The following is an 11,926-nucleotide window of genomic DNA, read 5'->3' as shown; positions in this document are numbered from 1 at the left end:
CCACCTCGCCTGGCTAGTTTTTTGTATTTTTTTAGTAGAGACGGGGTTTCACCACGTTAGCCAGGATGGTCTCGATCTCCTGACCTTGTGATCTGCCCGTCTCGGCCTCCCAAAGTGCTGGGATTACAGGCTTGAGCCACCGCACCCGGCCCAATAATTGAACTTTTAAGTAGTTAGAAGGTGACACAGTGAGCATGGTGGCTCATGCCTGTAATTCCAGCACTTTGGGAGGCCGAGGTGGGTGAATTACCTGAGGTCAGGAGTTCGAGACCAGCCTGGTCACCATGGTAAACACCCATGTCTACCAAAAAAAAAACAAAAAAAAAAACAAAAATTAGCTGGGTATAGGTGGCACGTGCCTGTAATCCCAGCTACTCAGGAGGCTGAGGCAGGAGAATCACTTTAACCTGGGAGACAGAGGTTGCAGTGAGACGAGATTGTGCTACCACACTCCAGTGTGGGTGACACAGCAAGGCTCCATCTCAAAATAAAAAAAAAAAAAGGGTGACACATGGTACATACTTGCTAAGCACTGGCAATTATTATCATCATCGCCACGATTTTCATCATCACTAGTCACTGTCATGAGCATCACGGGTCTTTCAAGGAGGTCTGCAAATCAGAGAACTTCTTGTTTCTCTACTGAGTGAACAGATGAGACCCAGCAAGGGTGAACGGCGAACAGAGGTGTGTTGCAAACAAAGTGCCTTGTCTGTCATCTCCTTAAGGGGGGTGACCCCCACTGACTCCTTCCTTAACATCCTACTGGAGCATTCTCAGTCTTGAGCTGAACTGCTACAAGCCCAGTTTACGATCAAGGAGAAAACGTCAGGCCAATGTTTACAATCGAACTGAGGAATTCCCTGAGGACAGGTCCTTCATAAACACAACAGAGGGGCTGGGTGCGGTGGCTCAGGCCTGCAATCCCAGCTCTTTGGGAGGCCCAGGCAGGTGGATCACTTGAGTGCGGGAGTCTGAGACCAGCTTGGGGAATATGGCAAAACTCCATCTCTACAAAAATACAAAAAATTAGCCGGGCGTGGTAGGGTGCACCTATAGTCCCAGCTACTCAGGAGGCTGAGGTGGGAGGATCTCTTGAGCCCAGGAGGTTAAGGCTGCAGTAAGCCTGGGCGACACAGTGAGACCTTGTAAATAAAATAAATAAAATAAAAACAACAGAGGACCGACCATTTTCTCATTTCTTACTAATGACCTCTGCTGTCATGGGGTAGACCTGACTCTCCACACGGATCTACATGCCTGCGCTCATAGGTGACTTTACCTTTATGCTAAAAATGGGCTCCGGCAGACAAAAGCCACTCATGACGTTGGTGAGGTTTTCCAGGACGCTGTGGAAGACCTGGTGCAGTTTCTCTCCAAGGATGGGCAGTGTCTGCTGGGCAGGGAGTTCTCCTGTGAACGGTTCAGCCTGATGAGACACCACAAGAATGACAGGTGAGGAAAACTCTGAGAATCCCAAATGGGACTGGGCAGAACGGGAGGTGGGGCAGATCTGCTGGCTTCCATATCAAGTGAGGATGAGGCCTGAGGAAAAAATCGAAGACAATGTACTGGAAAGTTAAAATGGCCAAACTCACACCCCACTGTGGGTTTTCCAAACCATTCCTTTTGAGTTCGAGACCAGCCTGGCCAGCATGGCGAAACCCCATCTCTACTAAAAATACACAAAAAATTTAGCCAGTCAAGGCGGTGCGTGCCTATAATCTGAGCTACTCCAGAGGCTGAGGCAGGAGAATCAATTGAACCTGGGAGGCAGAGGTTGCAGTGGGCCAAGATTGTGCCATTGTACTCCAGCCTGGGAAATGGAGTGAAATTCTGTTTTCCTCCACAGTCTGATCATGGCTTCTCCATCTGGGCCCCCACAGCCCAGGGCCAAGGGCAGTGTTCTAACTACACTCACCAAGTAAAATTACTTGATCTCCCAGTCTATCTCACAAGCATTTATGTGAGGCTCAGGGAATGGGTGGCCAGGCCCTGCCTTATTAACCCAGCACAGGAAATGTGTGCTGAAAGGAATCACAGTGCAGGTACCTGGACCCGCCCACTGATCCAAAAAGGCCCAGTCTATTCCTAGCTTTGGGAACTCCCTAAAGAGACTGATGATGCCAGGTGCAGTGGCTCACCCTTGTAATCCCAGCACTTTGGGAGGCCAAGGTGGGCGGATTGCTTGAGGCCAGGAGTTCAAGATCAGCCTGGCCAACCTAGTGAAACTCCACCACTACTAAAAACACAAAAATTAGTCAGGCATGGTGGCACAAACCTGTAGTCCCAGCTACTTGCTACCTGGGAGTCTGAGGCAGGAGAATTGCTTGAACCCAGGAAGTGGAGGTTGCAGTGAGCCGAGATCATGCCACTGCACTCCAGCCTGGGTGACAGAGTAAGACTCTGTCTCAAAAAAAAAAAAAGAGAGAGACTAATGAAAAGGATTGTAACAACAGTCATTTGCAGCAACATGGATGGAACTGGAGGATATTACGTTATGTGAAATAAGCTGGGCACAGAAAGACAAATTTAGCATGTTCTCACTCATATGTGGGAGTAGAAAATTAAAACAAATGAACTTATGGAAACAGAATGTAGAATGATGGCTGCCAGGGTCTGGGAAGGGTAATGGGGCTGGTGGGAGTGGGGATGGTTAATGGGTACAAAAATACAGTTCAATAGAATGAATAAGATCTAGTATTGAGGCTGGGCATGGTGGCTCACACCTGTAATTCCAGCACTTCAGGAGGGCGAGGTGGGCAGATCACCTGAGGTCAGGAGTTCGAGATCAGCCTGGCCAACATGGTGAAACCCCATCTCTACTAAAAATAAAAAAATTAGCCGGGTGTGATGGCAGGTGCCTGAAGTCCCAGCTACTCGGGAGGCTGAGGCACGAGAATCGCTTGAACCCTGGAGGTGGAGGTTACAGTGAGCCAAGATCACGCCACTGCACTCCAACCTGGGTGACAGAGCGAAACTGCATCACACACACACACACAAAGGATCTAGTATTGATAGCACAACAGGGTGACTCTACAGTCAATTAAAATTGAATGTATATTTTAAAATAACCAAAAGAGTAGAATTGGAATGTTCCTAGCACAAAGAAATGATAAATGCTTGAGGTGATAGATACCCCAATCACCCTGATTTGATTATTAGACAGTATATGCCTATATCAAAGGTCACATGTAGCCCATAAACATATATACCCATTATTAGACTGTATGCCTATATCAAAAGGTCACATGTACCCCGTACATATATACACCTATTATGTACCCATAATTACAATTTTTTTAAAAAAGAAAACAAATACAATCAATAGAATACTCTGGAAAAAAGAGACAATGTGATATTTGTAAATGCTTTTTTTGCTGGACAGATGTACTAATTATTTTAGAGTCTTGCTTAGGAGGGTGTAAACATTCATTCATTCATCGAGACTTATTATTTCTGAGCGCCCATTATGCCCTGAGCACTGTGCTAAGCCCCAGGATCACAACAGGGAACATCAAAAGTAGTCCTTGACCTCAGGGACTCATAGGTAATGACAGGGCTTGACAAACGCTAACAAATTAACAGGAATCTAAATTGGAGGTCCCCCCAAGAGCCTGAGCTCAGGGTCACATGACAGACACTCTGGTGCACCCTCTAGTGGTCCTGAGGACAGGGTGATGGCCCCGGCACCTGCACTGCTATACGTTCATCCAACAACCAATATTGACAGAGCACCTTTGACGTACCAGCTCCTGTTTTTGGCACTGGGGACCCAGCAGTGAGCAAGAAAGCCAAAAAGCCCTGTTCTCATGGTGTTCCCAGTCTCCTGGAGGCCAAATAATAAACCAAGAAGACAATCAGTGAGGTCGTCTCTGTGAGGTGTGCTGTGTGTTTGCACATGGGTAGAGGTGAGCACAATTTTTTAAAGGGCGGTTGAAAGAGACATGACAACTATATGCAATGCGCTAACCTGGATGGGATCCTGAACATCAGGTAAAAACTAAGAAAATCGTACACTCATGTTCATGGCTGCCTTATTCACAGTAGCCAAAAGGTAGAAACAATCCTAGTGCCTATCAGTGGATGAGTCAATAAACAAAATGTGATCTACCCCTACAAGGGAATATTATGCAGCCTTAAAAAAACAGGGACATTCTGCCACATGCTGTAAGATGGATGAAACTTGGAAACATTATACTAAATGTAGTCATAAAAGGTCAGATACTATATAGATTGCACCTATATGAGGCACCTAGAGGAGTTGAATTGATAGAGAGAAAGCAGAATAGTGGTTGCCAGGGGCTAGAGGGAGGAGCGACTCGGGAATTACTATTTAATGAGTGTCAAGTTTTAGTTTTGCAAGTGCTGGAGATGGATGATGGTGATGGTTGTGCAACCATGTGAATGTATTTAATACTGCTGAAGAGAACATTTAAAAATGGCTAAGACAGTAAATTTCATGTTATGTGTATTTAACCATAATTTTAAAAAAATGAACTAAGGAAATCTGGGTGAACAATAATGTACCAATATTGGTTCATTAAATATGACAAATGGACCATACTATTGCAATAATAGTTAAATTTAAAACAGTTAATTATTATTCTTAAACAATAATACCTAATATATCGCTATTGGTTCATTAAATATGCCAAATGGACCATGTTCGTGCAATAATAGTTAAATTAATAATAGTAAATTGATAACAATAGTAATTAATTGAGGCCAGGTGCAGTGGTTCACACCTGTAATCCCAGCACTTTGGGAGGCTGAGGAGGGTGGATCACCTGAGGTCAGGAGTTTAAGACCAGCCTGGCCACATGGCAAAATCCTGTCTCTACTAAAAATAAAAAAATTAGCCAGTGTGGTGGTACACGCCTATAATCCCCTGCTACTCGGGAGGCTGAGGCAGGAGAATCACTTGAACCAGGGAGGCAGAGGTTGCAGTGAGCCAAGATCATGCCACTGCACTCCAGCCTGGGCAACAGAGCAAGACTCTGTCTCAAAAAAAAAAAAAAAAGAAGAAGAATACCGACATTTAATTGAATAATAATTAAATGAATGACAGGGAAACTGGCTACAGACAATATGGGAACTCTGTACTATTTACATAACTGTTCTGTACATCTAAAACTATAAAAAATTAAGTCTATTAAAAAGAAAAGGTGGTCAGTGGTCAAGAATGCCCTCATTGAGGGGAAGACATTGGAATCAAAGCTCCCAGGAGTTGAGAGTGATCCCTTCAAAGTCTGGGGTAGGTCCTTCATGGCAGAGAGGACAGCCCCCAGGAGGGAGGGATCCAGTGTATTTAAGTAAGTGATAGGGAGAGGGACAGAGGAGGAAGGCAGAGAAGAAAGCAGGGAACAGCTCATTTGGGGTCTTGTAGGTCACTGGCAGAAATTGGGTTTTACTCTAAGCAGGGTGGAGAGCCGCAGAGAGGGATCTGAGCAAAGCAGGGTGCAGCTTCCTTGTGTTTCTGCACCATCACGGTGGCTGCTGAGATGAGCTCTGTCTGCAGGCGGAGGCAGGAGAAGAGCTATCAGCCTTGAGTCTATCTGTCTCACTGAACCAGCGGAGGCTGCAAGTGCACCTGCACCAGCCAGAGCACTTGGGCCGTGGAACCACATACCGGGTGGACCTTAGAAGGGTCATCAAGCTCCAGCCTGGCCACCACGCAGCCTGCTTCCAGCACGGCCCCTGGACGCTTGATGTACTTCACCCGGCCACTTTCCTGCACGTTCAGGGTCATGATCATCTTCATCACCTATTTCGTAAAAAGAAGAAATAGTACAGAGCCCATCAGGATTGACACCCAGAGCCACCCAGAACTAGTGATGCCAGAGCAAGGACTCGTCATTTAAATGGAATGACTCCCTGGGCAGTGTTCAGGCAGAAGAGACAAGGAAAAGTGACCTTTACTGGAAGCCTGCTATGCGCCAGGCAAGTGCCATTCACTCTGCAAAGCCAGCCAAGGAGGTGTTTGTGATGCCCATTTACAGATACGGAAACTGATGTTTATTTCCAAAGGGGGGTCTTCTCTCTCTTAGAAATACTGTTAAATCATGTTACATAGAGTGGTTCATATACACATTCCTAAAATGTACTGCATAAGTCAAACATTTTGTGAACAGTTTGTTTTATTAAAGGCACTTAGACAACCCTCAGGGAACACTCTGTGAAATGAAGAATCTGCTCATCAGCCCTTTTAATGTGCCTCTCTGAGTGTCTGGATATGTGGATGGCATGAGCTTTGTCACCATGGTGTCAGCTGCAGAGCCAGGACTATGCTGTCTCTCTTGCTTGGCAGTTCACAGCTTGGGCACCCAAGTCAGCCAGGCCTGGACTAGAATCCCAGGACCCGACCCCCCCAATACCTCTGTGATCTTCAGAAGTGGCTTCCCTCCTTGAGCCTCAGTTTCCCCAAGTGTAAAATGAGGAATAATGATAGTTTCACCTCTTAGGGCTCTTATGAGGATTAAATGAGATGCAGATCCCGCCATGCAGCAGGTCAGTACACAGTAGCTACTATTATTGCTGTATTTTCATTGCTATTATTGTTGTTATTTTCCAGGTTTGAATCCTGGCTTTGTGTGACCTCCAGCAAGTTTCTTAGCCTGCCTGGGCCCAGCTTTTTTATAAAATGGGGACCACATTTGTGCCCATCTCATACAGTTGCTGGGAAGGTTAAAAAATAAAGATCAGTTAAATGCTTAGAACAGCACCTGCCACATGGTTACAGCTTTGCAAGTATTGGCTTAACACCTTTCGATCATTGCTGGGGTCAATATTTAATATTTAATCATTGATTGATAATAATTGTTATTATCAATCAATTCTTGGCTGGGTGCAGTGAGTGGCTCATGCCTGCAATCCCAGCACTTTCAGAGGCCAAAGCAGGTGGATCATCTGAGCTCAGATGTTTGAGACCAGCTTGGGCAACATGACGAAACCCTGTCTCTACCAAAAATACAAAAAATTAAGTCAGGCGGGGTGGTGCGTGCCTGCAATCCCAACTACTTGGGAGGCTGAGGTGGAGGGATCACTTGAGCCTGGGAGGCGGAGTTTGCAGTGAGCCGAGATCACGCCACCACACTCCAGCCTAGCTGACAGACTGAGACTGTCTCAAAAAAAAAATCAAGGAAACTGATTTACAGAACAGTTTACAGAACAGTTTTGTAAATAGTACAGACAGTTCCCATATTCTCTGTATCCAGTTTCTGTGTCATTAACCTTCTTACTCATTCCTGTTATTCAAAGTTTTTTTCTTTGAATACTTCAGGGGATTTGGCTGAAACCCACAGACTGACTCCCTTAGGAATTTGCAGACAGTGGCCGAGGGGAGAGGTAGGCCTGTTTGTTCAGACATGGGACAAAGCCAGAGGAGTGGGGTTTGAGGGTTCAGGATTCCCCACGGCCGGCTCTGCAGTCACCTCCATCTCAGCGTAGCTGCTCCCAGCCTCAACGTGGCCCCCGTCCTCCACTGTGTACTGTGTCAGCTTCCCAGCCGAGGGGGATCTCAGGACCGTAGGATCATTCTCCTTCTCAAACACACACGTCTTATTGCCAATGGTAATTCGGTAACTGGGAGAGAGGAGGAGTGGGTAGGGAGACTGATGAGGACCATCAACCCAGCAAGCCCTAGTCCAGCTTTCAATACTATTTCCCCTTCCTAAAGGGGGAGTGTACCCTCTACATTCCCAAAAGGTGGCATTTGATAGTTATCTCAGAGACACTGAGAGTGAGGTGGGTGAACAAAAGGCTGTGATGCTTTCTTTCTGAGGCCGAGATGGGAGGATTGCTTGAGACCAGGAGTTTAAGACAAGCCTGGGCAACACAATGAGACCCCATCTCTACAAAAAATTAAAAAAAAAAAAAAATTAGCTGGGCATGGTAGCACATGCCAGGAGTCCCAGCTACTCAGGAGGCTGAGGCAGGAGAATCCTTTAAGCCCAGGAGTTCGAGGCTATTGTGAACTATAATTACTCTGTCACACAGGCTGGAGTGCAGTGACACAATCATGGTTCACTGAAGTCTCGACCTCCCTGGGGTCAGGTGATCCTCCCATCACAACCCCCTGATTTGCGCCACCGCACTTGGCTAATTATTGTATTTTATAGAGATGGGGTTTTGCCAAGTTGCCCAGGATAGTCTCAAACTTCTGGACTCAAGCGATCAGGGTCTCACTCTTGCCCAGGCTGGGCAACAGAGTGAGAACCAGTCTTTATTTATTTTATTTTTTATTTTTTATTTTTTTGAGGCAGAGTCTCGCTCTGTCGCCCAGGCTGGAGTGCAGTGGCGCGATCTGGGCTCACTGCAAGCTCCGCCTCCTGGGTTCACAACCATTCTCCTGCCTCAGCCTCCCAAGTAGGTGGGACTACGGCACCTGCCACCACACCTGGCTAATTTTTTTGTATTTTTTTAGCAGAGACGGGCTTTCACCATGTTAGCCAGGATGGTCTCGATCTCTTGACCTCGTGATCCACCCGCCTCAACCTCCCAAAGTGCTGGGATGACAGGCGTGAGCCACCGCGCCCGGCAGAGAACCAGTCTTTAAAATAAAATAAAATAATAAAAAGGATGTGACGCTTTTTTGGCTGAAAGCTGGTTCCTTTTGCTGACATACTTCTAACAGGGCCTGACACAGAAAAATCAATCAGTGGATATGATTCAACAAATATTTACTGACTCAAAGTCTTAACCTTTGAACTGGTGAGAGTAGAACCTATAATAATCCTGAATATTCTTGGCAGATAGAACATGGGTTAAAAAAGAGATAACAGGCAGGGTGTGGTGGCTCATGCCTGCAATCCCAGCACTTTGGGAGGCCAAAACTGGCTGACTGCTTGAGTCCAGAAGTTCAAGACCAGCCTGGGCAACATGGCAAAACCCCGTCTCTACAAAAAATACAAAAATTAGCTGGGCATGGTGACATGTCCCTGTAGTTCCAGCAACTTGGGGGACTGAGGTGAGGGAATCACCTTGGAGCCCAGGGAAGTCGAGGCTGCAGTGAGTCATGATTACACCACTGTACTCCAGTGGTCTCTGCCTGGGTGACAGAGCAAGACCCTCTCTCAAAAAAAAAAAAAAAAGGAGATAATAAAACATTACTCTGGCATAAACCTAGTCTGCCTTCTTCCCAAATACTGAGGATTAAGAAGAGTCTCCACTCTCTGAACTGGAGCTTTTCAGACATCCCCTGTCCTTTTGTCACCTTGGCTGGGGTCTGTTTCATTGCGTGACCTCGGTGTGATCAGACACACTGGAGGCGGAGCATCTTTGGGGCCTATCTCACTAACCTCACGAGCCCCTGTGCTAAGAGCTTCCAGGACATCTTGTGTGTTACCCGTCAGGTACACAACACCCTTTCCTGCCACTATCTGTTCAGTGTGTCATCTTCCCCAATGGGCTGGAAGCTCGGTGAGTCGCACCCAGAATGCTATCTCAACACCCAGCACAGCGCCTGGTACGGAGCAGCTTAGTAGGTCACTGCCGCTCTAACTGGGTGGATGCGGAGCTCAGAGGCACAGGCAGCAGGCACCTCGTCGCACACCTCGCAGGCCACAGAGCTGGGAGTCACGTCCCGTTCAGCTCTGAATCCCCACCAACCAGGTTACTAGAAAAGGGCCCCCTAGGATCCTCCCCTAAATATCTGCCAGTTGCACAGAATTCCAACCAAGAGATTAACTTCTCTGCACGCCCCCAGAATTCACTGGAGAGGCACCTTCTCTAACACCCTTGGATCTGCACATAGGCCAGCGCTGTGTTTTCCATGCCTGGGACAGAGAGCTGTGCATGCCCAGCCCACAGTGGGACTCGCACCCCCACGCACCTGTCAACCTCTTCCTTCATGTAAGTGGTGTAGCTGTTCCCATTGTAGGAGAGCAGGAGCCCCCCATCGTTCAGCCGGTGGGCGTCAATCTCGATGTGGCAACCATTCATGATGAGAACGAACATGGTCAGAGACTGCCGGGCCACCTGTGGGGACAGGCCCCTTGTCACTGCCTGGGGTCAGGATGTGCTCCCAGAGTACTGTTTGGCCCCGCTAACAAACAAGAGCTGGTTGTCCACCACAGAGGGCCAAGATGAACACCCCTGTCTCTTGGATCCAGCCCTCACAATCCCTGCCAAGGGAGCAGCTGCTGATGGGGCTGGGGGAGGCCTGGAGTAGTGAGCCACACCTGCCCGTGGGTAATATAGTCGCTGTCAAGCCATGTTGCCGACTGCATGCCCTCTGGGCCTAGAGTCTCCCTTCTGATTCCTGTCTCCAGCTCTCACTCTGGGTGAGGCAGCCCTGGAGACTCCACAAGCAGCCAGGTGCAATGAACTAAATGTTTGTGTGCCCACAAAATTCATAAGTTGAAATCCCAACCCCTAATGTGATGGCTTTAGGAGGTGGAGCCTTTGGGAGGTGATTAGATCATGAAGGTGGGGCCCTCGTAAAAGAAATTAGTGCCCTTATAAAAGATGCCCTGTAGAGCTCCATGGCCCCTTTCTGACATCTAAGGACATACTGAAAGGACAGCATCTATGAAATGAAAGGTGGATCCTCAGTAGATACCAAATCTGCCAGTGTCTTGATATTGACCTTCCCAGCCTAGAGAATTGTGAGACATACAGTGTGTGGTTTAGAAGCCACTCAGTCTTTGGTATTTTATGACAGTAGCCCAAATGGACTAAGACACCCGAACGTAGACTAGGGCTCTGCTCCCCAGACCCAGCTCTGCCCAGGAGCACACAAGAGCTTTGGGACATGCGAGAGAGACACAGCCAAGCCCTGGTCCCAGCACCACATCTGCCTCCAGGAAGAGTGCCTGCCCCATCTGGCACTTCAGTTCAGTTTTCTCTCAGAAAACACACACCGTAAAGGGCCTTCAACCTATAAAATACACATTTTATGACACAAGGTAGCAAAAAATAGAAGAATGTGTATTGCAGCACTATTTGTAATAACAACAAAAATTAGAACCAAATTAGCAAGCCAACAACCTTGTAATGGAACACTCTAGATCTGCCCTGTCCGATAGGGTGACCCCTAACCACACACAGCTATTTAAATTGATCAGAATTAAACGAAATGTAAACTTCAGTTCCTCAGTCACACTTGCCACTTTCAAGTGCTCAGTCACCGCACAAGGGCAGCATCTTGGACACAGCAGATAAGGAACGTTCCCATCACTACTGAAAGTTCGGGAGACGGTGCTGTAGACATGAGTTTAGACTCGTGTTAAAGAAAACTTGTTAATAACATGGAAAACTTTATGCCACGATCATATCAAAGCTGTAAAACCATATTTGCACCATGATCTCAACTTTGTAAAATTAATGCAAAAGAAAAAAATATATAACAAAGATTTGCTAAAATGTTCACCAGGATTACCTCTAGGCATTAGCACATGATGGATTTGTTTTCCTGATTTTTTAGGCTCGCTTGAAATTTTGAAATTTTCTACATCGTGCATGTGTGACATTTAAAATCAAGTTGGGAGCAGCCAGGTCCCCAAAGGTAGCCAAGAGGCATTAGGAGCAAAGGAGGATGATTGTGAAAGCACACCCTGATCAATGACACACAGGTTTAGTTGAACTAAAGCCCCCAAATCTCCCAAGTTGTGAGTTCTACTCATGCTCATCTATATTAAATAGAAAGTATGAGTTAAAAAAAACAAAAATTCTGTCTCAGAAGCAGACTCAAACTCTGTCCTCTTTTCCCTCCCGACAATGTGGCCTTCCTGGAACCTGGAATGTGACCTTATTTAGAATGGGGTCTCTGCAGATGGAACTAAGATGAAATCATACTGGATCAGGGTAGGCGCTAAATCCAAGGTGACTGGTGTTTATACAAAGAGGCACAAAGACACAGTCATGGAAGACAATGTGAACACACACACACGCACGCGCGTGCACACACACACGCACACACACACAC

The 11,926-nt window shown here is 46.8% G+C and overlaps 1 protein-coding gene across 1 annotated transcript in view; it reads right to left on the bottom strand.

The window, feature by feature from the left end:
- ACACB (acetyl-CoA carboxylase beta) overlaps positions 1 to 11,926 on the bottom strand; it is a 175,585-nt gene that overhangs the window by 62,206 nt on the left and 101,453 nt on the right. Inside the window, 4 exon segments of the mRNA XM_011937064.1 lie at positions 1,283 to 1,429; positions 5,633 to 5,767; positions 7,434 to 7,584; positions 9,833 to 9,978. Of these exon segments, the coding sequence (XP_011792454.1) occupies positions 1,283 to 1,429; positions 5,633 to 5,767; positions 7,434 to 7,584; positions 9,833 to 9,978 (579 nt within the window).

The sequence above is a fragment of the Colobus angolensis genome, unplaced genomic scaffold, assembly GCF_000951035.1.
Source record: "Colobus angolensis palliatus isolate OR3802 unplaced genomic scaffold, Cang.pa_1.0 Scaffold10, whole genome shotgun sequence".
NCBI lineage: Eukaryota > Metazoa > Chordata > Mammalia > Primates > Cercopithecidae > Colobus > Colobus angolensis.
Note: the sequence above shows the minus strand (reverse complement) of the source record. Positions and strands in the feature narration are given on the sequence as shown.